Raw genomic sequence first — 23,986 nt, forward strand, 5'->3', positions numbered from 1 at the left:
AGACTGGGGCCACACAGAAGACTGGGCTACACAGAAGACTGGGGCCACACAGAAGACTGGGGCCACACAGAAGACTGGGCTACACAGAAGACTGGGGCCACACAGAAGACTGGGGCCACACAGAAGACTGGGCCACACAGAAGACTGGGGCCACACAGAAGACTGGGGCCACACAGAAGACTGGGGCCACACAGAAGACTGGGCTACACAGAAGACTGGGGCCACACAGAAGACTGGGCTACACAGAAGACTGGGGCCACACAGAAGACTGGGGCCACACAGAAGACTGGGCCACACAGAAGACTGGGGCCACACAGAAGACTGGGGCCACACAGAAGACTGGGGCCACACAGAAGACTGGGGCCACACAGAAGACTGGGCTACACAGAAGACTGGGGCCACACAGAAGACTGGGCTACACAGAAGACTGGGGCCACACAGAAGACTGGGGCCACACAGAAGACTGGGCCACACAGAAGACTGGGGCCACACGGAAGACTGGGGCCACACGGAAGACTGGGGCCACACGGAAGACTGGGCTACACAGAAGACTGGGCTACACAGAAGACTGGGGCCACACGGAAGACTGGGGCCACACGGAAGACTGGGGCCACACGGAAGACTGGGGCCACACGGAAGACTGGGCTACACAGAAGACTGGGCTACACAGAAGACTGGGGCCACACGGAAGACTGGGGCCACACGGAAGACTGGGGCCACACAGAAGACTGGGGCCACACGGAAGACTGGGGCCACACAGAAGACTGGGGCCACACAGAAGACTGGGCTACACAGAAGACTGGGCTACACAGAAGACTGGGGCCACACGGAAGACTGGGGCCACACGGAAGACTGGGGCCACACAGAAGACTGGGGCCACACGGAAGACTGGGGCCACACAGAAGACTGGGGCCACACAGAAGACTGGGGCCACACAGAAGACTGGGGCCACACGGAAGACTGGGGCCACACAGAAGACTGGGGCCACACAGAAGACTGGGGCCACACAGAAGACTGGGCTGCAACTCAGCAATGAAGTTGGCGCAAACCTCGCAGTGCTATCAGCTATTGGCACCGGACTTTCCGAAAGCTATGTACTTGCAGCACTCCAGCTTTCCCATTCTCCTGAACGACCCTGTGCGGTCTGGGGTATGTATCACCAGCTATAATGGTTGTCGCCCCCTTGTCTCAGAGGTAGAAAATGTTGTTACACTGGAGCTGTTTCACTTTCGGGGAAGTGTTCTGTTATCTACAGCAAGGGTTAAATGATGCACCCTCTAACCACAGCTCCCAGCATTCACTGATAACTCCCAACCACATCTAGCGCGGTAAAGGGGTGCTCTATTCCTAGTCCCCCCCACGAGTGCAGGGTGTGTGCCCCCGGCAGGCAGCCCCCGTCTCTCCCCAGGGCAGGTCTGAGTGCTGCCCCCGCCCCTCCTGTGACAACCTCTAGCCCAGCAGCAGCATCATCATCATCATCATCACTTGGCTAGGGGGAGAGCGGGAGCGCACAGTCCCGGGAGATGGCAGTGCCCAGGAGTCAGCCCTGCCACCTGCTGCTGCTGCTGTCCTGCTGCTGTGCCCAGGAGCTGCCCACTAACGGAGTCAATGGCTACAGCCTGCACCCACCATACTTCAATCTGGCAGAGGGCACCAAGATCTCCGCCACTGCCACCTGCGGGGAGGGTGAGGGTGGCAGGGCGCTGCAGGATCTCTACTGCAAGCTGGTGGGAGGACCTGTGTCTGGGGACCCCAGCCAAACCATCCAGGTACTGGTCGCCTGTGCGGCACTTGTGGGGTTAACCCCCCATACCTATTTGTTACTTTGTATCAGTCACTTCCTCCATGGCCGCAGATAGATGTGATGCCAGGGATGGACCCAGTGCCCCCGCTATACGCCCCCTTCCCTCTTGGACACTTTCAATAGTTGGGGGACATTTTTAACTCTTTGATTACTTGCTTAGCAACGGGGGCAAAACATTTCAATAAGCTGCTTCTGGAGGTCGGGAATCCAGGGGAGAGCTGCACTTGTTACTGCTGCATTGGGAAGGTCTGATGGCAGCTGGAAAAGAAAGACTCCTCTCTAGGAGATCACCCTGGGATTGCAAGGAACAAAATATGGTGGCACCTCTATAGGATGTCACCCTAAAATAATAACACCTTTATATGATGCAAGCCTAAAATGATAGCACCTTTATATGATGCAAGCCTAAAATGATAGCACCTTTATATGATGCAAGCCTAAAATGATAGCACCTTTATAGGATGTCACCCTAAAATGATAGCACCTTTATAGAATGTCACCCTAAAATAATAGCACCTTTATAAGGATGTCACCCTAAAATAATAGCACCTTTATAGAATGTCACCCTAAAATAATAGCACCTTTATAGGATGTCACCCTAAAATAATAGCACCTTTATAGGATGTCACCCTAAAATAATAGCACCTTTATAGAATGTCACCCTAAAATAATAGCACCTTTATAGAATGTCACCCTAAAATAATAGCACCTTTATAGAATGTCACCCTAAAATCATAGCACCTTTATAGAATGTCACCCTAAAATCATAGCAGCTTTATAGGATGTCACCCTAAAATGATTGTACCTTTATAGGATGTCACTCTAAAATGATAGCACCTTTATAGGATGTCACCCTAAAATAATAGCACCTTTATAGAATGTCACCCTAAAATCATAGCACCTTTATAGAATGTCACCCTAAAATAATAGCACCTTTATAGAATGTCACCCTAAAATCATAGCAGCTTTATAGGATGTCACCCTAAAATGATTGTACCTTTATAGGATGTCACTCTAAAATGATAGCACCTTTATAGGATGTCACCCTAATGATAGCACCTTTATAGGATGTCACCCTAAAATAATAGCACCTTTATAGAATGTCACCCTAAAATAATAGCACCTTTATAGAATGTCAAGGCTGTGTTCTTAGAATGATAGCCCCGTTGTTTGATACAAGCCTAAAATGATAGCACATTTATAGTATATCACCCTAAAATTATAGCATCTTTATATGATCCTACCCTAAAATTATAGCACCTTTTATTAGATGTCACCCCAAATGCTAGCACCTTTAGAGGATGCCCTCCTAAAATGATAGCATTTTTATAGAATGTGATCTTAAAACCTTTCAACCTTTTATAGGATGTCACCCTAAAATGCTAGCACCTTAAAATAATGCCACCCTAAAATGATAGCACCTTTATAGGATGCTACCCTAAAATCATAGCACCTTTATATGATCCTACCCAAAAATGATAGCACCTTTATAGGATGTCAGCTTAAAATTTTAGCAACTTCTTGGATGCCACCTTAAAGTGATAGTACCTTTATATGATGCAAACCTGAAATGAGAGCAGACAGCTCCTTTGTATGATGGCACCTTTTCATGATGCTTTCCTTAAATGACAGTGCTTTTATATGGTGCCAACTTTAAATACATTCACCTTTCTATACCACCTTACAGATGAGTTATTCATTTTAAAGTGACATACCCTTCAAATGTCTCTTTAAAAAAGTAAAAATCATTTGGAATTTAAAACTGATCTCACTTCTAGGCGTTGTGATTTTAAGATGATCTCAAGGTAGCAAATTAAAAGGTGAGGTCATTTTTTAAAAGCAATCAACCAATGAAAATGATACGACTCTGCCTGTAAGGCACCTAGTCCGTGTACTTTTAATTACATGGACATCTATTTTGCTACTTTATGTTGGTACTTGCCATGTTTTATTTTGGCCTCAATTTGGTCAATAAACCCCAACCATTTCCCCTTCCAAAAAAAACTGGCACATTGGCAGCAATTTTGCTTCCCTGTAAATCTGATCCTGAATAATTATCAGCGTCTGTGAAAACTTTTGAAATACCCCAGATAAATCTATTGAGAGATCAGACAGATTTCCATTGGTTTAACATAATTGTTTTGTCCATTTGTGATAATCTCTAAGTGTTTGGGGAAAGTGTTTCCATGGGCGACTTGTCTCAGTGATTTACTTGCCCTTTGGCAATAGGAAAATAAGTAATAAGCCCCCTCCCTCTCCTTCCAAATGGATTGATCTTTTCAGCCTCCATTATTGGAATTCCAGCCTCTCTGTTTACAGGTGAGAATGTGGCCATTATTAGTAGTGACGCCCCTCTGGCCCCTCTTCTGTCCAGGCCTGAGCTGTGTGTGTCACCATCCAACCCTCTCCAATGGTTTGGCCTTAGATCTTGCTAATCGCTCCATGGCTTCCTTATCTGAAAGCCTGGCGGCTTCTTTGAACTGTGAATTTACTGACCTTCCCCTCATTGAGATGCCACCTAGTTATGTGACCCAGCAGGAGCGACCACACCACAATGGGCCAGTCAGATCCTGCTGTGCGAGCCGTACAAAGCCTATAGACATAGCGCCTTTTAGTCCATTATGTAGAGTGGGCTCATATTTCTTAAATATTTAAAGAGTGTTTCCCTTTAAATTCAAAAACACAAGTGAATATCTGTCTTTGTGACATTCTCTATGGATCTGTCAATCAACTGTTGCTTGGTTGTATGGGTTTCTGGGAAAGCTATGTGCCAACTACTATAGCAATGGAGCCATTACTGCTGCCTTGGTGGCAATCACCCAGCTTTCCTCACTCCCGAATGGTACATGGGGTTGGTCAAACAGCAATCCACCCCTGCCCCAAATGTCATTGTATAATTAGGCTGACCAGATGACTACTACAGGGATTTAGATAAGCCATTTAGGTGTATGTAAAGCTGGGTGACTGCCCAATGGCCGCCATATTGGTTGTCATTGTATAAACTCAATTCATTACCAAAATTGTGGAACTGGTATAGATTACAATAAAGATCTTAAAAGGCGCTGCTGATCTCAGAGTCCCTGATAAATATGATGTTGATGCCTTCCTGTGGATGTATTAATACTTGTTGTCTTCTAATTAGTGTTTTAATTGTGTTTCCAGGGACAATACTGTGACATCTGCTTAGGCAGCAGTGGAGATAAGTCTCACCCCATCACCAACGCCATTGATGGGACTGAACGATGGTGGCAGAGTCCTCCACTGTCCCGAGGAATGGAACACAATGAAGTCAACGTTACCTTGGATCTGGGTCAGGTCTGTATAACCAAGTCCGGGTTCACGCTAGCGTATCTTGCTGTCTGTATACGGACTGCAATGCCCAGCCCGGCAGCGCATCTGACCCAAACTTACAGCCTCATATGTGTCTGTGAAGCTGTAACTTCATGTCAGGAGACCCCCCAGCACGAACTTACATTGCGGACCATAAAATGCTGCAGTGTACAAATATGTTCTTGATTTCATGTCATCCATTTACATAAAATGATGCCGGTTACTCTTCAGCTATTTGAGACTACAACTCCCAGCATGTTGTGGTAGTCTAGTTTGTAACCTGTAGTTTTCTAGCTGGTCATACACATTAGCTGGCTGTCAGCTGAACAATCACAGCTATCTCTAGACTCCTCCATATACAGGAATGCTCAGCTGAGCAATCCTGTGTTATCCTTAAGAGAGGCGCTGCTAAAATCATCTAACAGCCATTAAAGACCCCCATGTACATTAGATAACATTAGATAAAATAGGATGCAACCTTAAAATGATCTCACCTGTTAATCCCGCAAGCCTAAATTGATAGCACCTTTATATCCCGCAAGCCTTAAATGATGGCACCTTTATAGGATACCATTTTCAAATGATAGCACCAATTTCGGTGAAATTGGACGACCATGAAAGTATATGGGAACCTCGGGGAACATAAGGATTGAGCAGTTGGAATTTCATTTCCCGCACCTTTTGTTTGTTTCATGAAACCCGATCCGACCAAAGTCGCTCAACTCTAAGGCCGGGATCACACACAGCGAGATACGGCCGAGTCTCGCAGGTTAAAACCAATCTCTAGCGCCGGCACTCCGGAGCGGAGCGTGCAGCCGCACAGCAATACATGGAGCTGCACACTCCGCTCCGGAGTCCGGTGCCAGAGCTTGGTTTTAACCTGCGAGACTCGGCTGTATCTCGCTGTAGTGTGACTCCGGCCTTATTGTGAGTAATCAAGTACTAACTGCCCAATCCTCAGGTGACAGTCTGGAAGCCCCTCATAAACATTAGATGGTCTGCTAATTGAGGCAAAATCGGTAGGATCAGCCAAATGTAATATTATTGTATGTATATGGGGACTTTAAAGAGGTTTTACTGTTTTGGTAATCCCATGTCGCCATGCTAAAGTGTGTTTAAAAGACAAGCAAATGATGCTTACTCACCCACCCCTGGTCCAGCACTGAGTTTCTGCCTCTGCTCCTGGTACATATTATTGTCTGCTGCGCTGATGGCATGTCATCTTTGCTGCAGCCAATCAGTGAGCTCAGCGCTGCAGACAATAACACACTAGGAGCAGTGGTGAAAACTCAGCATTGGACCCAGGTAGATGTTGTTGTTTTTTTTTTTTTTTAAACAAACTGCAGCTGGGGTTTCTGGAACTAGAAAATCCCTCTAAGACATGGTGGGTCATTTAGTCTCACCGCTAGAGAGGCACAGGATGAAAACCCGCTTCTAAACACATGTTGGACGTTGTAGTCTTATAACTGCTGGAACGCCAACAGTTGTAAACTGCAGATTTTCTTAGCAAACATCAGATTGGTTGGCTAATGGCTTTTAATTTTCTTGAACTGTGCACAGGATGGAGGGGGAAAAATTCCCTTGCTGGTAGTCTTGCTGGAATCTCTATTTTTTTTCCTCTCATCAATCGTGAGCTCACACTCCCATCTTGAAGGTGCCCCGATGTAGATGGCTTCCCTTGTCTGCCTGTGCTGGCGGAGGAGGGGATGGTACATTTAATTGTATTTTATTGTGTGTTCGGGTCCCATCCCCCATTACACATCTCAGGATAGTGTCATTGTGGAGAGAGAGCAGGCTGTGATGTCTGGGGCCAGACATTCTTATAGATGTGCCATTATAGGCTGCAGATTTACTGCCCATTGAGGTGTTGGGGTGAATTGATTCCCCAGGGATGAAAATAATAACTGAATTGATTATTAGTTCATTGTATCCTATGGATATCAAACAGATTTCTTATCCCCCCCGAGTCTTCATAGAAGTGCTGGATAGCATTAGTATTTAGATCTGGTAGGCCACATTCACAAGTTCTGTATTTGGTCAGTATTTTACCTCAGTATTTGTAAGCCAAAACCAGGAGAGGAACAATCAGAGGAAAAGTATAATAGAAACACGTCACCACTTCTGGATTTATCACTCACTCCTGGTTTTGGCTTACAAATACTGAGGTAAAATACTGACCAAATACTGAGGTAAAAAAGTTATCAAAATACTAAACGTGTGAACGTGGCCTTATAATGATGTCTTTAAGATACTGGCAGACTTGCCTAAGGTTTCCTAGACGAAGCCACTTCAAGAAGAAACCTGACTTATCTTTTTCCTGAAGCAGCTTTGTTTGCGTTTTTTCTGTTGTTTTAGCAGTAGCCCTGCCGCAGACATCTCTTCTTTATGATTAAAACTATAATTAGCAAGCTGTTTCCGTTACCCAATAAATGAACGTGAAGCTTCATTTAACCCCTTCACAGTTTCTGAACACTGAAATGGTTAAAAGAAGCCCAAAATACGGAGGATGTACACACCTTGCAGTGCATGATGTTCATTTATTGTGGTGCGTTTTCAGGCATCTGCCTGAAAAAGACAATGGGTGCATTTACCCTTAAACTATGTTCACACAAAGTTTTTTTTTTTTAGTATTTGAGAGAAGAAAACGCCAAAAAAGTGCATTTCCTAAAGGGGTTAAACGTGTCATTTTTAAAAACCTTATAAACCTCTGTGTGAACGCAGCCTAAGACTTCAATCTCCTGTTAGTTAGAGTCCATTTTGTTTTGACGTTTCTTATTTTCAGTTTTGGCCTTCTGAGAAAATCCAGGCCTGGTCACCCATGGCAATCGGTTAGAGCTCAGCTACACATCTGTTCTCGGAAAATATAAGTTGCATTCTGATTGGTTGCTTGAAGGCACAACATGAATTAGTTTTGGGGTTCATATTGTATATTTCCTTATGGTTCCACTGCAAAATGAACATTAAAGGACAATAAAAAGCTTTCCTTCAGAGGCCACAAGAGTGTCCTGTTGGCATAAGTTGGGTAGATTTAAGTTGCTGTTATCAACAGCATAGCAACGCACACTATTCTATACAGAAGGATACCTTAAAGAAAATGTTTACTGGATGTGTCCTCTTTTTTTGTATAGCCTACATGAGTATACAAATATACTACTCATAAAACGATAGGGATGTTTGGCTTTTAGGTGAAATTTATGGATAACATAAAAAGTTCACGCTACAGTAATATTTCATCATGAATGTAGCGCATTTAAATAGAATAAATGGCGATTTCCTCATCTCAAAGGCTGGTTTCACACTAGCGTTTTTTAACACAGCATATCGTGCGCGTACATGCACATGCGCCCCTAAGTTTAACATGGGTGCACATGGTCTAGCATTTGGAAGCGTTTTTGTGCGCATGCGTTTTTTTCCAGTGTGCTCCTAGGCGCGCCGGACGCACCCTATTGCATTTTTTGTGCACCCAACCTGTGTCAAAAAAACGCATGCGCACGGAATGCACAAAAAAATCACATTACAGTCTATGGGAAAGCTGGCGTGCACATGGACATGCGCACGTCAGCGTTTAAGGCTACTTTCACACATCCGGTGTGTGGGGTCCGGTGGCGTGCGGCGAAAAGCCGGGCCGCCGGATCCGGCCTGCAGCCGTGACACCGGATGTGTGTGCGGCGTCTGATACGGCTCGGACGTGATTTAAAGGAGCCGCAGCAGGAGGTGGACAGAGACAGCCGCTGAGAGAGACAGCTGCTGAAAGGGAGGTGAGGGGAGGGTAGGAGAGGAGAGGGGAGGGTAGGAGAGGAGAGGGGAGGGGAGAGGAGAGGGGGTTGGAGAGAGAGAGAGACATGTGGGGTTAACACTCAGTGTCTGGGCGAGAGAATCTCTCTCTCTTGCCGGGCACTTGTGGGGTTAACCCCACAGAGAGATCTCTCTCTCTCACCCAGACACTGTGAGTGTTAACCCCACAAGTGCCCGGCGAGAGAGATCTCTCACAAGTGTCTGGGTGACAGAGAGAGATCTCTCTCTCTCTCACCGGGCACTTGTGGGGTTAACATTCACAGAGTCCGGGCATGCGCTGTGGAAAAAGCCGGTCCGGCGCTGAGAAAAAACGTTGCAGAGAACGTTTTTTCCAGACGCCGGACCGGCTGTTTTTGCCGGATCTGGCAAAAACCGGATACGCCGCATAGGCATCAGGCGCGATGCGGCGATAATGAAACTCTATGGGGAAAAAACCGGATCCGGTGGCAACAGGTGCCGGATCCGGTTTTTACACTTTTCGCCGCATCGCGCCTGATGCACAAAAACTGATGTGTGAAAGTAGCCTAAAAATGCATGCGTTTTAAGAGTTCACATGGCAACAAACTGGTTAAAACGCATGCGCATAAAATAAGCAAACGCATGCACATAAAATAAGCAAACGCATGCAAACGAGTTGATGCGTTTTTGTATGCGTTTGTACTGCGCACGCAGCGCAAAAAAACACTAGTGTGAAAGTAGCCAAAGAAGATATTGAAACAAAAGCCAGTAACAGTGTTGGGTAAACCCCAATAGATATGTGAATGTCTCAATAAATTGTCATGTGGCCTTGAGAATCAATTACAGCTGACAACAATGTCTCATGCTGTTCACATGTGACGTTATTGTCTGCTGAGGCAGGCCTCCCGCTATTCCTGAAGGGCATCCCTGAGGTCCTTAAGGATCTGGGGTACAGAGCTACGAGCCTCTACATGTCGACTCAGCTGATACTATAAATTTTCTTTGGGATTCAGGTCAGGAGAAAGTGCAGGCCACTCCATTTTAGGTCCCCCAGTCTACAGCAGCTACACCCTAATGATGCAACCTCAAGAGCTGGAGCATTGTCGTCCACGAAAATGAAATTAGCCTGTGTTGTTCATGCAGAGGCGCAATGACTGGGTTAATGATGTTATTCAAGTAGTAGGGGCTTGTCACAAAGTGTAGGGCACTTCTGTATTGACTAGACACACCAGCCCTCACTGTAACATCACCACCAAAGGCTCTTCTGGTGACAACAGTGGCTGATGTATAGAGCTCTTCTTGACGTCTACAACATCGTTGGCGGCAAACATTTCTGCTCAGCATTAATTGACTTTAATCAGTGAACAGCACTGAGGACCAATCGTCCCTCGTCCAGCGTAGATGCTCCCTGGCTGGTGACACCTGTTCCTGGTGGTGTGGTCAGGTACCCTTGCAGGTCATCTAACAAGCAGACCACGCTGATGTAAACTGTTTCCAATGGTCTCAAGTTACACTTGGGTGCAGCTCACTTTCCTTAAATGTGCCTGGAGTTGTGTGACATTCATTATCCGGTTCAGAAGGGCATTGTTCACAATCAGGCGTTCATTAGTGTGGGATGTGGTCAAAGGACGTCCACTTCTCTTCCTTTCTGTGACTCTTCCAGTCTCTCTGTATCTCTGTTGCAACCTGATGATGACTCTGTGACACTAAGCTTAGTGGTCCCTTCTATCTTGAAGCATCGCAATGGCGAGCTACTGTTGATCACTTGTCAGGGTTCATCTTGGTCTCATGATGTCAAAATGTGCACAGCATTATGTGGAGGACTGGTTAATAGCAATTATAAATAAACCCCCAAATTTATTGGCCAATTCATGGATCAAACACCTGTTGAAAAATTTGCCATTAAGCTCCATGTTAGAATACTAGAGTACACAAACATTGAACAGTTGGCTGTGTATTCAAAAGTTTAGAGATGGTCATATTAAGTTCACCTGAGGTCAATCAGGATTACCATAATTATTAATATTTTCCAAATGCCGGAATATTGAGAGAGAGAGAATGTTTTAAGGCATTTTTATTACTTACTGCGAAGTCAAAAGTTTACATACATTTCATTAGTATTTGGTATCATTGGCCTTAAACTGAATGACTTTGGTCAAGCATTTGGGATATCCTTCCACAAGTTTCTCACAATCGTTGGTTGGAATTTGGGCCCATTCCTACTTTTCCAAAGTTTTATTCTTTTTCAAAACAAAACAAGACAATAACATCGAGTCATTAATTGACGCAACAGACGTTAGATCATACAAAATCAAGTGCAAGCGCAAACATAGCGATCAAAGTAATGGATAAAGTACAATAAACGGTATGTCACAAATCAAGTTGAGGGACCACTTTGTTAAATAAAAATCCTACCAAACTCATACTAACGGGGGAGGGAAGACATGGTCCCATACAGACCATTTCTTGAAGAATTCGTTGAAGTGATCATTATGAAGAGCGAATTGTAGCTCATGTGATCTATGTTGATTGATCAGTTTAATTATGTCATTAGAACTAGGTAAAAAATTGGATTTCCAATGGTATGCTATGGTGTTCTTCGTGACGAGACATATATGATTGAAAATAGGTCTCAGTGAATGATCTATTTCATCGAAATTTAATGAAAGCAGGGCAATGCAGGGAGTAAGGTTGAAAGGCTTTCCAATTATTTTGTTGATTATAGATTAAGAGATTTGAGACCATAACAATTTAGTCATTGGGCATCCCCAAAAGACCTGCAGAATATCCCCTTTTTGGCCGCATCCTCTCCAACAAAGTGGGGAGTTTGAGGAACCTATGTGAGCCAGTCTGTTGGGAGTGTAATACCATCTGGAGATAGTTTTATAGTGGGTCTCCTGTAGTGGGATGGACATTACAGATTGGTAAGCTGAAGAAAGAGCGTCCTCCCAACTTTCAGCAGAGAATGAAGAGTTGAGATCCTTCTCCCAACTCAACATTGAGGGATTTTTAAGTAATAATGTGTCATTATTAAGATTATCATATATGAAGCTATGGCTCCAAAAGATCTGGTGCTCATGATTATTCAATAACTTTACAGATGCTTCAGAGAAATTGAATTTTAGGTCCAGAAAGGATTGTATGGTGTCTTTGAGGATTTGGTACTCTAGGAAAGAAGATGAGGAAATATTATATTTTCTCTTGAGAAAAAGAAAACTCGAGAATTTGTTTTCGTGGAAGATGTCTCTTAGTTTGAAAATATTGGAATCTGCCCAGATAGGAGACAGAGTACGGTTGACGAGATTTGCTATGAAGGTAAGGGGGAGTTTTTTTTTATTTCAATTTGCTTAATTTTTAGTCTTGTTTTTGAGAACTTATTCCAGGCTGTAGCAATGGCCTGGAAGATTGGGTGAGCAATCGTGTTGGGGAGGTTATTGGTAATGGCTTTAATAAGTATGGCTTTGGGGTGTACATTGTTATTCAGAGTAGTTTCCAAATCAAGCCAGGCTGGGCTGTGAGAATCAATTAGCCAGTGACCACTCTGTTTGATTAAAAGCGTGTTATAGTGAGCTGTGATATTTGGTATGCAAATGCCTCCATGTATTTTCTTTTTATATAACATTTGTGTTGCAACTCTTGGCTTTTTATGGCCCCATATAAAGGAATTTATCTGTGATTGCATGCTGGTAAGGTGGATAGAGAATATTGGGAGAGGAAGACATCTAAGTATGTGAAGAAGTTTAGGAATAGTGAACATTTTCATTGTCAAGACCTTCCCCCACCAGGTTAAGTGTTTAGTTTTGTAGGTGGCATTGTCTTTATTGATGATTTCAGTCATTTTATTAAGATTGGATTTGACCATCTGTGTGAGGTTTTTGGAGATGAGTATACCTAGGTAGGGAAGAGTTTTATTGGTCCAATTAAGAGAAGTAACTGTTTTGATATGAGACTGATTTTTCATTAACGTTAATCGGGAGAATATATGATTTTTGGTGGTTAATTTTAAAGTTAGATATGGCAGAGAATTGGTCAATTTCAAGGATAGTTTCAGGGATGGAGATGCAGGGGTCCGTAAGAGTAAGGAATAAGTCGTCGGCATAGAGGCTAATTTTATATTGGCGGTTTTGCGTGTCTATACCTTTGATAGAAGGATGGTTTCTAATTCGTTCTGCTACGGGCTCCATGGCAAGATTGAAAAGGAGAGGAGAAAGGGGGCAACCTTGCCTAGTGCCGTTTTTTATGAGGAATGTGTCAGATACATGGTTATTGCAAACTACTCTGACTTTGGGGGATGAGTAAAGAGCCATTATGGAGGTTACTAGTGAATCATTGAATCCAAATTTAGTTAGGGTTTCTCGAAGGAAAGGCCAGCTTAATCTATCAAACGCTTTTTCTGCGTCAAGCGATATTAAAGTCATAGGGTGTTTGGTAGCATTGAGCCCATTCCTACTGACAAAACTGGTGTAACTGATCCAGGTTTATAGGTCGCCTTGTCGAACCTGCCTTTTCAGCTTTGTCCATAAATTTTCAATAGGATTGAGATCAGGGCTTTGTGATGGCCACTCCAAAGCATTGATTTTGTTATCCTTAAACCACTTTGTTACTATTTTGGCAGTATACCTCAGGTCATTGTCCATTTGAAAAACCCATTTCTGCACAAGCTTTAACTTCCTGGCTGATGTCTTGAGATGTTGCTTCAGTATTGCCACATAATCTTCTTTTCTCATGATGCCATCTATTTTGTGAAGTGTACCAGTCCCTCCTGTAGCAAAACATCCCCACAAAATGATGCTGCCACCCCCGTGTTTCACAGTTGGGATGGTGTTCTTAGGCTTCCAGGCTTCTCCCTTTTTCCTCCAAACGTAACGATGGTCATTATTCCCAAAAAGTTCAATTTTAGTTTAATCAGACCACAGGACATGTCTCCAAAAATTAAGGTCTTTGTTCCTGTGTGCATTTGCAAACATTAATCTGGCTTTTGTATGTTTCTTTTGGAGTAATAGCTTCTTCCTTTGCAGAGTGGCATTTCAGCCCGTGTTGGTACCGTACTCGTTTCACTGTGGATATTGACACAATCCTACCAGCTTCCGCCATCATCTTCACAAGGTCTCTTGTTTTTGTCCTTGGGTTGATATGCACATGTTGGGACCAAAGCACGTACATCTCTGGAACACAGAACCCGTCTCCTTCCTGAGCGGTATGATGGCTGGACCGTCCCATCTTGTTTGTACTTGCATATAATTGTTTGTACAAATGAACCCTCTTGGCACATTCATGTATCTTGAAATTGTACCCAAGGATGAGCCAGACTTAAGGTACTGTCACACTTAGCGATGTACCAGCGATCCCGACCAGCGATATGACGCGGTCAGGATCGCTGGTGCATCGCTAAGTGGTCGCTAGTGAGCTGCCACACAGGCAGATCTCACTAGCGACATCGCAGGGGACGGGGGTTGCTACTTACCTGTCACACCAGGCGATCCTGCGTCCTCCCGCCCGGCTCCACGCGTCGCTCGTCGTCACAGCAGGAAGCGCCGCAGGAAGCTGATGACGAGAAGCGGTCCTGGACGTTCTCGCGCGATCAGCGATAACCAGCGGGGGAGCTGGTCGTAGGTAAGTATCAGACACAGCGATATCGCTAGCAATATCGCTATAACGTCACTAGTTATAGCGATATTGCTAGCGATATCTCTTAGTGTGACAGGCCCTTTATGCAAGTCCACAATTTTCTTCCTGATATTTTGGCTGATTTCTTTAGACTTTCCCATGATGCTACACAAAGAAGCAGTGTGTTTCAGGTGTGCATTAAAATACATCCACAGGTGTTTCTCTAATTAACTCAGATGTTGCAAAAAACCAGAAGCTTCCAGACACATGACATCATCATATGAGAAGTTCAAGAATGTCATTGACTGACATAAAGAATTTGAAACACAAATGGACTGATTCATCAAAGCTTTCAAGCCAGAATTCTGGTGAAAAGCTTTTAAAATGCTCAAAATGTTGGCACAACTCAAACCTGCGCCAAAATGTTGTGACTTTTGGCGTTTTCACCTCAGGTTTTCCCAGCTCTGACAAAATCAGCGGAGCTGGGGTGGGACGGGACCATGACGAGACACCAGAAATCCCACACCAATCCCTGACAGGAGTAACTTTTCTGTAGTGGTGCACACCACTTGTCAGACACTCCTCATTCATGAAGAGGCAAGCCCAATTTCGGGAGTATCCAGCATGCCCACTCATCAAGACCTGCGTGAACAATGCTGGTCTTGATGAATCCCGCCTAAAGTATTTTAGAAAGTTGCAGAAATTTTCATTATAGTTTAATTTAGCTTTTTTTGTATTCAGCAGCCTGCATTTCCTCAATATTTCCTTAGGTTAGGCTAGGGTTACCATTTGACATTGAGATCGTAGTGTTGAATTCCGACATCTAATGATTTCCTATGGTGTTTCATTGCGACCTACCAAGACTGTGTGAAGAGTAGAAAATATTTCCAAGCACCTTACTTGTCAAGGACTTGCAAAAGATTTCTATTCAAGTCACATTTGATTGCAACTTGAATGCGATTTGTCTGCGATTTGGCTATTTTTAACAGCAAAATCATAGCTCTAAAATAGACTATAATCAGCACGTCGCAGACAAGTTGCACAAATGTTTTTGATTGCGCAGCACATGTCGCTTTGGAACCCCAGCCTTATCTCTTCTCTGTGCTCCGTTGAATAACTACTGATTCCTACTGGAAAAAGCAAGTACGGTAATCTCTAACACACTTGTAGAAGAATGCTGAAAAGACCCACATGATCAATTATTACTTAATGCACAAATTCTGTTAAAGGGCCAAAAAACTTATATCAATCAGCAGTACCTTAAGAAAGTGCAGCTATGTTTTGGGCGCTTCTTAGCCCCGTAATATAAAGTGGTGAGTGTGGGGTCTTATGTGAACTGACATAGCTTTGATAAACTTTTGATTTATTCTTTGTTTAAGGCCGGGTTAAGTTGAGAGTATGCAGAATTGTCTGATTTTCATTCTGAAAAAAAAAAATGATGATTTTTTTTCATTCGTATTGTCTTCTCTATGCAATTCTGTATGACATCCGATTTACATGACCAATGTAAAAAATAATATAAGGCCAAATAAGATTTCCTATGTTAAAAATTGCAATGGATCTATGAACAATGCATGACGTATAGTTGGTTACCTGTATGTGATCTGGTTTTTGCCACTTTTTGACCTACAATAGGATTAGTGAATGCTGTGATTTTTTTGCTTGCAGAAGGACCCATTGTGAGCTCCTGTGAACGAGCCCTTAAGGCTGATACACACAGAATCATATGCAGACTTCTTCAGTTGGGATGATAAGACTAGCAGTTATTTGGGAGTGTCCTGTGTCCTTCTGTCCCCCCTTGTCCTTTACACTGTCAGGTAGATGAGGATAAGGAATGTCTTTGTTTCCTGTCCTGCGGATATCTATGGAATTCCAGTTATCCCAGGATCAGTCTGTACCTGTGCAGTCTCCCGTACATCCGGAGAGCTTACACACTTACTCCTTACAACAAGTTCTCTTGACATTTCTTGACTGTTCTTGGTTCATTTCTTGGTTTAACTCTTCCTCTGCTGATCTCCTGAACCTTAACCTCTCCCTTCTCCCTCAATCCTTCACAATGACCATCTGTGTTCAGGACTTGTAACGCTCAATAATATTCTCTTGGCTTGTGCAGTAGGTCACCCCTGTTATTTGAAATGGTGAAGGAACTTTAGCAAATCACAAGGCCATGTTGGAGGGGCCTTGACAATGGCATTATGCAGGTCTTCATCATGTATCATGATGTATAATGTGTTTCAGTAACTTTATATACAACAGTAAACCTGGGAGTGATAAGTCATGGATGAGGCTACTTGATTATGTGGGTGAAGTGGGCATTCTTCAAGTCTCCTCAACTTTCTACTACAAAGGACCTGATTTAGCACTGAACAAAAGAAGGATTGACATCTCGTGGGCTGTCAAGTCAAAAAAACAGGATAGTCATGGAGGGAGATTAAATTTTGAGTATTGTAACTTTTTCCTGGTTCCTCTGTTTGGAGTATTAACTAAGACCAAGGAAGGAGAAACAAATATATAATCAGCGACCAGGAAGTTTGCGTTCCGTCTTGTGAGTCTTTTGTATTCTTGTCTCCTTCTTCTTGCTTTGTTCCAAAAAGTCAGGATGTGTCCCGGTCATGAAGATGGCACCTTATTGCCCACCCTCCCTCTTCAATAGGATTTTCCGGCACAAGTCTCTGCTTGCCTCTCATCACTCAGACAGAAAAAGTCTGTAAAGAAATGGTTATTTTGTGACATCTTCTTACCCCCAGGGCTTTCATTATTTGTATTAACACCTTCTGTCTTTACAGTTGGGAACTCTCTTGGGTACTGTGTGTGATTATATCTTAAATTACTAGTTTTACACAAAAATTCTCTATTTACTCTCCTGAAAGCCCATTTCCATCTACTGTCCTAAAGTCCCTTTTAGTCCAATCGATCATATACTAGTTGACCTGTTTATATTGTACAAGTTACTGTCCTGTTTATATGGACCAATGAACACTAAAGGGGGTTTTACACTAAGCGATATCGCTAGCAATATCGCTAAAACGTCACTGGTTTTGTGATGTTATAGCGATATTGCTATCGATATCGCTATGTGTGATACTTACCAACGACCGGCTCCCCCGCTGTCCATCGCTGATCGCGCGAGAATGTCCGGCTCCATTTCTCGTCGGGCGCTTCCTGCTGAGACTTCCTGCTGTGACGACGAGCGACGCGTGGACGCGGGCGGGAGGACGTCAGGATCGCTGTGTGTGAAAGGTGAGTATCGTGCGCTGCGTCGCTGCTGCATTGCTGTGAGAGCTTTCTGTATGAAAGCTCAGCAAGAGAACAACAAGGTTTACCCGTCCAGGCCTCCAAACAAATGCACTATCAGGGTGCAGTGGACCCATATAATAAAGATGGCAACACAGGTGCAAAAATACCAATCAAGCAACTGCTCGCAGCCTACCAATACATGGAGGGGGCGGTTGCCTGGTATGTTGATGCACAAAACAACTTGTATGCGGCGCTGTACACACTAAGGCCATGCACAGCGTCCAGGCCAGCCTAGTAGTGACACCCTTCTATTAGCTCAGGCGGGCTGCCCAGCGCTAACAAAATGTATGCCGTGTGAACAGACACCGCAGTTTACAAGACCAAATGGGCCCAGCTGCACCCCGAATAAAAAGTGCAAAAAACACATTTTTTTAAATGTGTTTTTTGCACATTTTATTCGGGGTGCAGCTGGGTCTTGTAAACTGCGGTGTCTGTTCACACGGCATGCATTTTGTTAGCGCTGGGCAGCCCGCCTGAGCTAATAGAAGGGTGTCACTACTAGGCTGGCCTGGACGCTGTGCATGGCCTTAGGCCTCTTTCACACATCAGTTTTTTGCCGTCAGGCGCGATCCGGCTTTTTTTTGTAAAACCGGATCCGGCGAAATGCAATGCCGGATCCAGTTTTTTCCCATTGACTTGCATTAGCGCCGGATCGCGCCGAATGGCATTGCGTTTCATCCGTTTTTTGCCGGATCCGGCTACTTGTCTCATTCCGGCGTCTGGAAAAAACGGCTACTGTAACGTTTTTTGTCTCCGGCGAAAAAGCCGGAAGCGCCGGATCCGACGCTTACGGCTTTTTGCTACAATGAAAGTCTACGGGCGCCGGAATGCGCCGGATCCAGAAAAAGACGGATCCAGCCACCGGATCCGTTTTTTTAAGTCTGCGCATGCTCAGATCCAATTGGCCAGCCCCCAGGAAACAGATATAACCTGCTAGACGGATCCAGCAGAAAAACGGATCCGTTTCTACAGTTCTCCAAAATTTATGCCGGATCCGTTTTTTCTAAAAATAGCCGGATCCTGCCTGACGGCAAAAAACTGATGTGTGAAAGTAGCCTTAGTGTGTACAGCGCCGCATACAAGTTGTTTTGTGCATCAACATACCAGGCAACCGCCCCCTCCATGTATTGGTAGGCTGCGAGCAGTTGCTTGATTGGTATTTTTGCACCTGTGTTGCCATCTTTATTATATGGGTCCACTGCACCCTGATAGTGCATTTGTTTGCAGGCCTGGACGGGTAAACCTTGTTGTTCTCTTGCTGTTTTCTATTATTGGAGGATTTTCAAGTCCTCTTTTTGTACTGTGCTGTATCTGTATGAAAGCTCACTAGCGATCATTTAGCGATGCACCAGCGATCCTGACCGGGTCGGATCGCTGGTCAGATCGCTGGTGCATCGCTAAATGTAAAAGGGCCTTAAGGGGAACAGAACAATCATTGACAAGATTGTTCTGGTAACCAACCAATTTAAGAGGCTTCCAAAACTTTTTCACTCTCTACTTTTAATAGCCAAAAAACTAATCCTTAAATATTGGATAGAACCCACAACCCCCTCTATTACAGAACCGTTAGCTCTGTTAAAACATTTTATGGAGGTGGAAAAGGGGGATGCGGTAAGAGTAGGCAAATTTCTTTTGAAGTGGAAACAGATTTTATAACGTTTTACACTTTGGAGGAAAAAAAAAATTGTAGAATTCCGTATCAATAATTAACTCACCAAAAAGAGTGTATTGTATTATTTAGCTGGGCAATTCCCCCCACCCCCATTGCATCCTTTTTTATTATTGCTTTTATGTTTTTTTATTTAATTCTTTTTTTTCATTCAGTAGACATTTTTTCAAAAACTGTGGTTATCTTTAGTAAAGGTTACATGTGCTACAATTAATTACTTTGTTTGCCAGTCTGCATACTGGATGTGATTTGTTTTAGTTTAAATTATTGATTGTATATTGGAAAGAAAAAAAAGGTTGTTCTGTCCCATACATGGCATCGTGTTTTTGTCAGCACATCTCTCTGTGTGAACATTAACTATGATTTTTACACTGGTATACAGTCATTGTATGAAAGTCCCATATTAACTCAGGATAATAGTTGGGAGCAAGAAATTGCATGAAAGCTCATTATCATCTAGTTTCAGAGTGTCTTCTTATATCCTTCCAATGTCTATGTTATTATCTTGGACAACCCCTTTAAACATTGTAAGCTTACATATTTGTACATATTTGTACTATGTTGTGGTATTTTATAGTGAATGAAATAACAAATCTGAAATGGATCCCTTTCATCTAGTTCATAAACCCAGTAAAATTTTAGTGCTTTTTCTCTGCCATGAAGACCAGACCTCATAGCAACTCCTTTGTGGGGTCTGTCTAAGGCTAGGTTCACATTAGCATTTGAGTCCGAAGCGTATCATCCGCATGTGCAAACGCATGTTTACGCAGTGGATTTTATTCGCATCATCTTACGCATGACGGAAAAAATGCTGCATGTGCAGGCGTTTGTATGCGTTTTTGCATACGTTTGCGTTGTTTATGCGCATGCATTCGATATGACCCCAGACAAAAATGGGCGTGTCTCATGGGATTTCTTGATGTTGTGGCAGGGCTAAGGGTCGTGTAATCGATGGGAGATATGTGTCTCATAAATGGCTTGTCTCCATAATGTAAGACATAACAAATATTGCTGTATTATTATTGTTTTGACGGACCTGTGGTGAGGTCACAGTCATGTGACCAGTCAGCTGCTGGGTTTGTGGGTGTGACTAAACCCTTATAATGTGGCCTGCTCTTGAACCAGGCAGCTGTGTGTGAGGGGTATACACCTCCTGTGTGCTCTGAGGCTCGCAGACTGAGCCTGAAGGAAAGGACATTTGATGTTACTTTGTCTCCTGAACTGAAGGCTGTTTATTTTGGTGACGTGCTGTTTGGTTTATGACGTAATAAACCGCATGAACTTTAAGGGAACCTGCCTCCTGACTGTCTCCCGTCACACCTAAGCAAGCAGAATCCCTACAATTGGTGGAGAATGCGGGCAGAGTTCCCAGCAGAGACTTGAGACTGTTGCTGCATGTCCTGGGTAAAGTTTTCAGCGTTGCAGCAGGCTCTACCCGAAATAATGGAGGACCAGCTGAAACACCTGGTCCAGGCCCAGACACAGCGACAGGAGGCCAACAGGCTGTTCTTACAGTGGCTCCAGCAGAGCCAGCAGGAGCAACGGCAGCAGAGCCAGCAAGAGCAACGGCAGCTGATGCAGCTTCTGGCAACCGCCATCCAGGAGGGCAGGACGAGCGCCCCAACCCCAGGTCCGGCTGATGCCACCCACGTCACGAAGGCGGTAAGATGCTCATTGCAAAAAATGACCCCTGAGGATGATGTGGAGGCCTTCCTGACGGTGTTTGAGAGGGTGGCTGAGAGGGAAAAACTTCAGCCAGAGCGGTGGACTGAGATACTGGCCCCATACCTAACGGGGGAGCCCCAGAAGGCGTACTTTGACCTGACTGTACAAGACGCCAGAGAGTATCCCAAATTAAAAGCGGAAATTCTCGCACGCTTGAGGGTAACAAGGACTACCAGGGCACAGCGAGTTCATCGCTGGGCCTATCACCGGGACAAACCCCACGCTCCCAAATGTTCGATCTATTGCACCTGGTCCAGAAATGGCTGCAGCCAGAGTCGGCTTCCCCTCCACAGATGGTAGAGCAAGTCGTGATGGATTGGTTTGTGCATTCTCTGCCGAGACCTCTACAGACTTGGGTTGCCCAGGGTGATCCCCAGAATGCCGATGAACTGGTAGGACTGGTCGAGAGATACCAGGGGATGGAAGGCTCCTTGGGGAAGCAGCCCATTCCGTATTGGGGGTCCCAACAAGGGGCGGAGTCCCAAAAAGGGGTGGTTCGTCCAAGGTCAAAAGGGGCGGGGGAGGCGGTGCCCAAGGTCCCCACGGGTGATATTATTTGCTGAAAGTGCCACGGGCCTGGACATATAGCTGCCCGTTATTCCCAGACCACCGAGCAGATGGACTGCAGCATGGGACGCCGTAGTTCATACTACGCATATCCAGCTTTCAGTGTGAATTCGCCACCTAACGAGGGGCCACAAGCGTGTCCCATGAAGGTGAACGGGCGAGCAGCAATGGCACTTCTAGACTCCGGGAGCTTGGTGACCCTTTTGAGGGCCAGTTTTTCTCTCAACATACTCCCGGGTAAAAAGATTGGCTTTCAGTGCATACATGGCGATGCAAAGGACTAACCTATGGCCAGGGTGAACATTGAAACGGCGCATGGCACCGAGTCTCATGAAGTTGGCGTTGTTCGAGATTTGTTGCATCCTATAATTATTGGCCAGGATTTCTGTCTGTTTTGGGATCTGTGGGGGAAGGGTTCTGAGTGTGCTTGCATGAGCAGGGAACCAATCCAACCCACTGAGGTATCGCCATCACCAGAGGCAGACCGTTTTCCTTTATGTGTCCTTGTTGGGGATGAGGAGGAAGGGTCCCCTGTACCTGACATCCCGGAGTTAGGGGTGGCCGGGGAGAATTTTGGGACTGCCCAACATAGGGACCCCACGCTGAGGGAAGCCTTTAACAATGTCACCGTCATTAATGGGGTTGCACAAGAGCCGGGAGCAGACACAAGGTTTCCCTATTTTATGTTGAGTGGGGAATTGTTGTACCGGGTCACGAAAATAAGGGAGGAGGTGGTAGAGCAGTTAATAGTACCAGGCCCCTATAGATGGAAAGTATTGGGCATGGCCCATTCACACATATTGGGGGGACACCTGGGGTTGGAAAAAATGCAGGAACGGATTGTACAGAGGTTCTATTGGCCTGGGTGTCACCGGGAAATAGCAAACTATTGTAGGTCCTGCCCGACATGTCAGTTAACTGCCCCCACATCTCATTTTCGGAACCCTCTTGTGCCACTGCCCATTATTGAGGTGCCATTTGAGAGAATTGCCAATTGTCTCTCTCTCTCTCTCTCCTTTTCCAGGCTGCGATTCCTTTAACATTCTTCAGTTGGCGGATCCGTCAAAAAAACGGACAGGTGGCATCCGTTGTCATCAGTACTAAAACGGATCCGCTATCCGTCCTTTTGGCGGATTTTAACTCACACAAAAAACTGGAGTGTGAAAGAGGCCTTAGCTCTACAAGACTTCAGCTTCCATGTAGAGCATAGGGCCGGGAAGCTACATGGGAATACCGATGCCCGCTCCAGAATCCCTTGCCTGGTAGGTGAAAGTGCCAAGCTCCACGGCTTTAGGCGGGGGGGGAGGTATGTGGCAGGGCTGAGGGTCGTGTAATTGATGGGAGATATGTGTCTCATAAATGGCTTGTCTCCATAATGTAAGGCATAACAAATATTGCTGTATTATTATTGTTTTGACGGACCTGTGGTGAGGTCACAGTCATGTGACCAGTCAGCTGCTGGGTTCGTGGGTGTGGCTACACCCTTATAATGTGGCCTGCTATTGAACCAGGGAGCTGTATGTGAGGGGTTATACACCTCCTGTGTGCGCTGAGGCTCGCGGACTGAGCCTGAAGGAAAGGACATTCGATGTTACTTTGTCTCCTGAACTGAAGGCTGTTTATGTTGATGACTTGCTGTTTGGTTTATGACGTAATAAACCGCATGAACTTTAAGGGAACCTGCCTCCTGACTCTCTTGTCGCACCTAAGCAAGTACAATCCCTACAATGTATTTTGAATAACGCATGCGTATCGAACTCATGCGTCTACATGTCCTTGCGTTCCAATGCGTTCCCATAGACAGTAATACGTTGCGATCACATGCAAGCGCATGTCCCTGCGTATACCATGTTAAATATATGTACGCATGACGCATGCGGATCTATGCGGATCAAATGCTGCGCACACAGACGCAAATGTGAAACCAGCCTAACATTTCCAGGCTTTTACTGGTAAGTTACAGGTTAAGTGTCTGTACTGCCATCTATAATAATGAATGCGCTAAGCAGCTTCCGGGTTGTAACAACTTCTGTCCAGTAGTAACTGGTGACGTCACAGCACACCTTTTGCCATGTTAACCCTCAACACACCACTCCTCCCCAACACACTCTCCTCTCACCTTTCACCATCTCCACTCACTCTTTCACTCCACATACGACCCTTTCTCTCACTCCGTCTCTCATACTCACTCCGTCATCCGTGCTGCTCCACGATCCCCGGCATCTTCTTCCGCC

At 44.9% G+C, this 23,986-nt stretch overlaps 1 protein-coding gene across 1 annotated transcript in view; it reads left to right on the forward strand.

The window, feature by feature from the left end:
- The first annotated feature begins 1,499 nt into the window (after positions 1-1,499).
- The window catches only part of LAMA5 (laminin subunit alpha 5), a 168,601-nt gene continuing 146,114 nt past the window's right edge, over positions 1,500-23,986 (forward strand). The window contains exons 1-2 of the mRNA XM_073580945.1: positions 1,500-1,769; positions 4,967-5,119. Coding sequence (XP_073437046.1) covers positions 1,524-1,769; positions 4,967-5,119 — 399 coding nt within the window. The 5' untranslated portion in view covers positions 1,500-1,523. The remainder of the gene's footprint in view (positions 1,770-4,966; positions 5,120-23,986) is intronic.

Source organism: Dendrobates tinctorius, unplaced genomic scaffold (assembly GCF_039654945.1).
Source record: "Dendrobates tinctorius isolate UK_male_01 unplaced genomic scaffold, ASM3965494v1 ptg000065l, whole genome shotgun sequence".
NCBI lineage: Eukaryota > Metazoa > Chordata > Amphibia > Anura > Dendrobatidae > Dendrobates > Dendrobates tinctorius.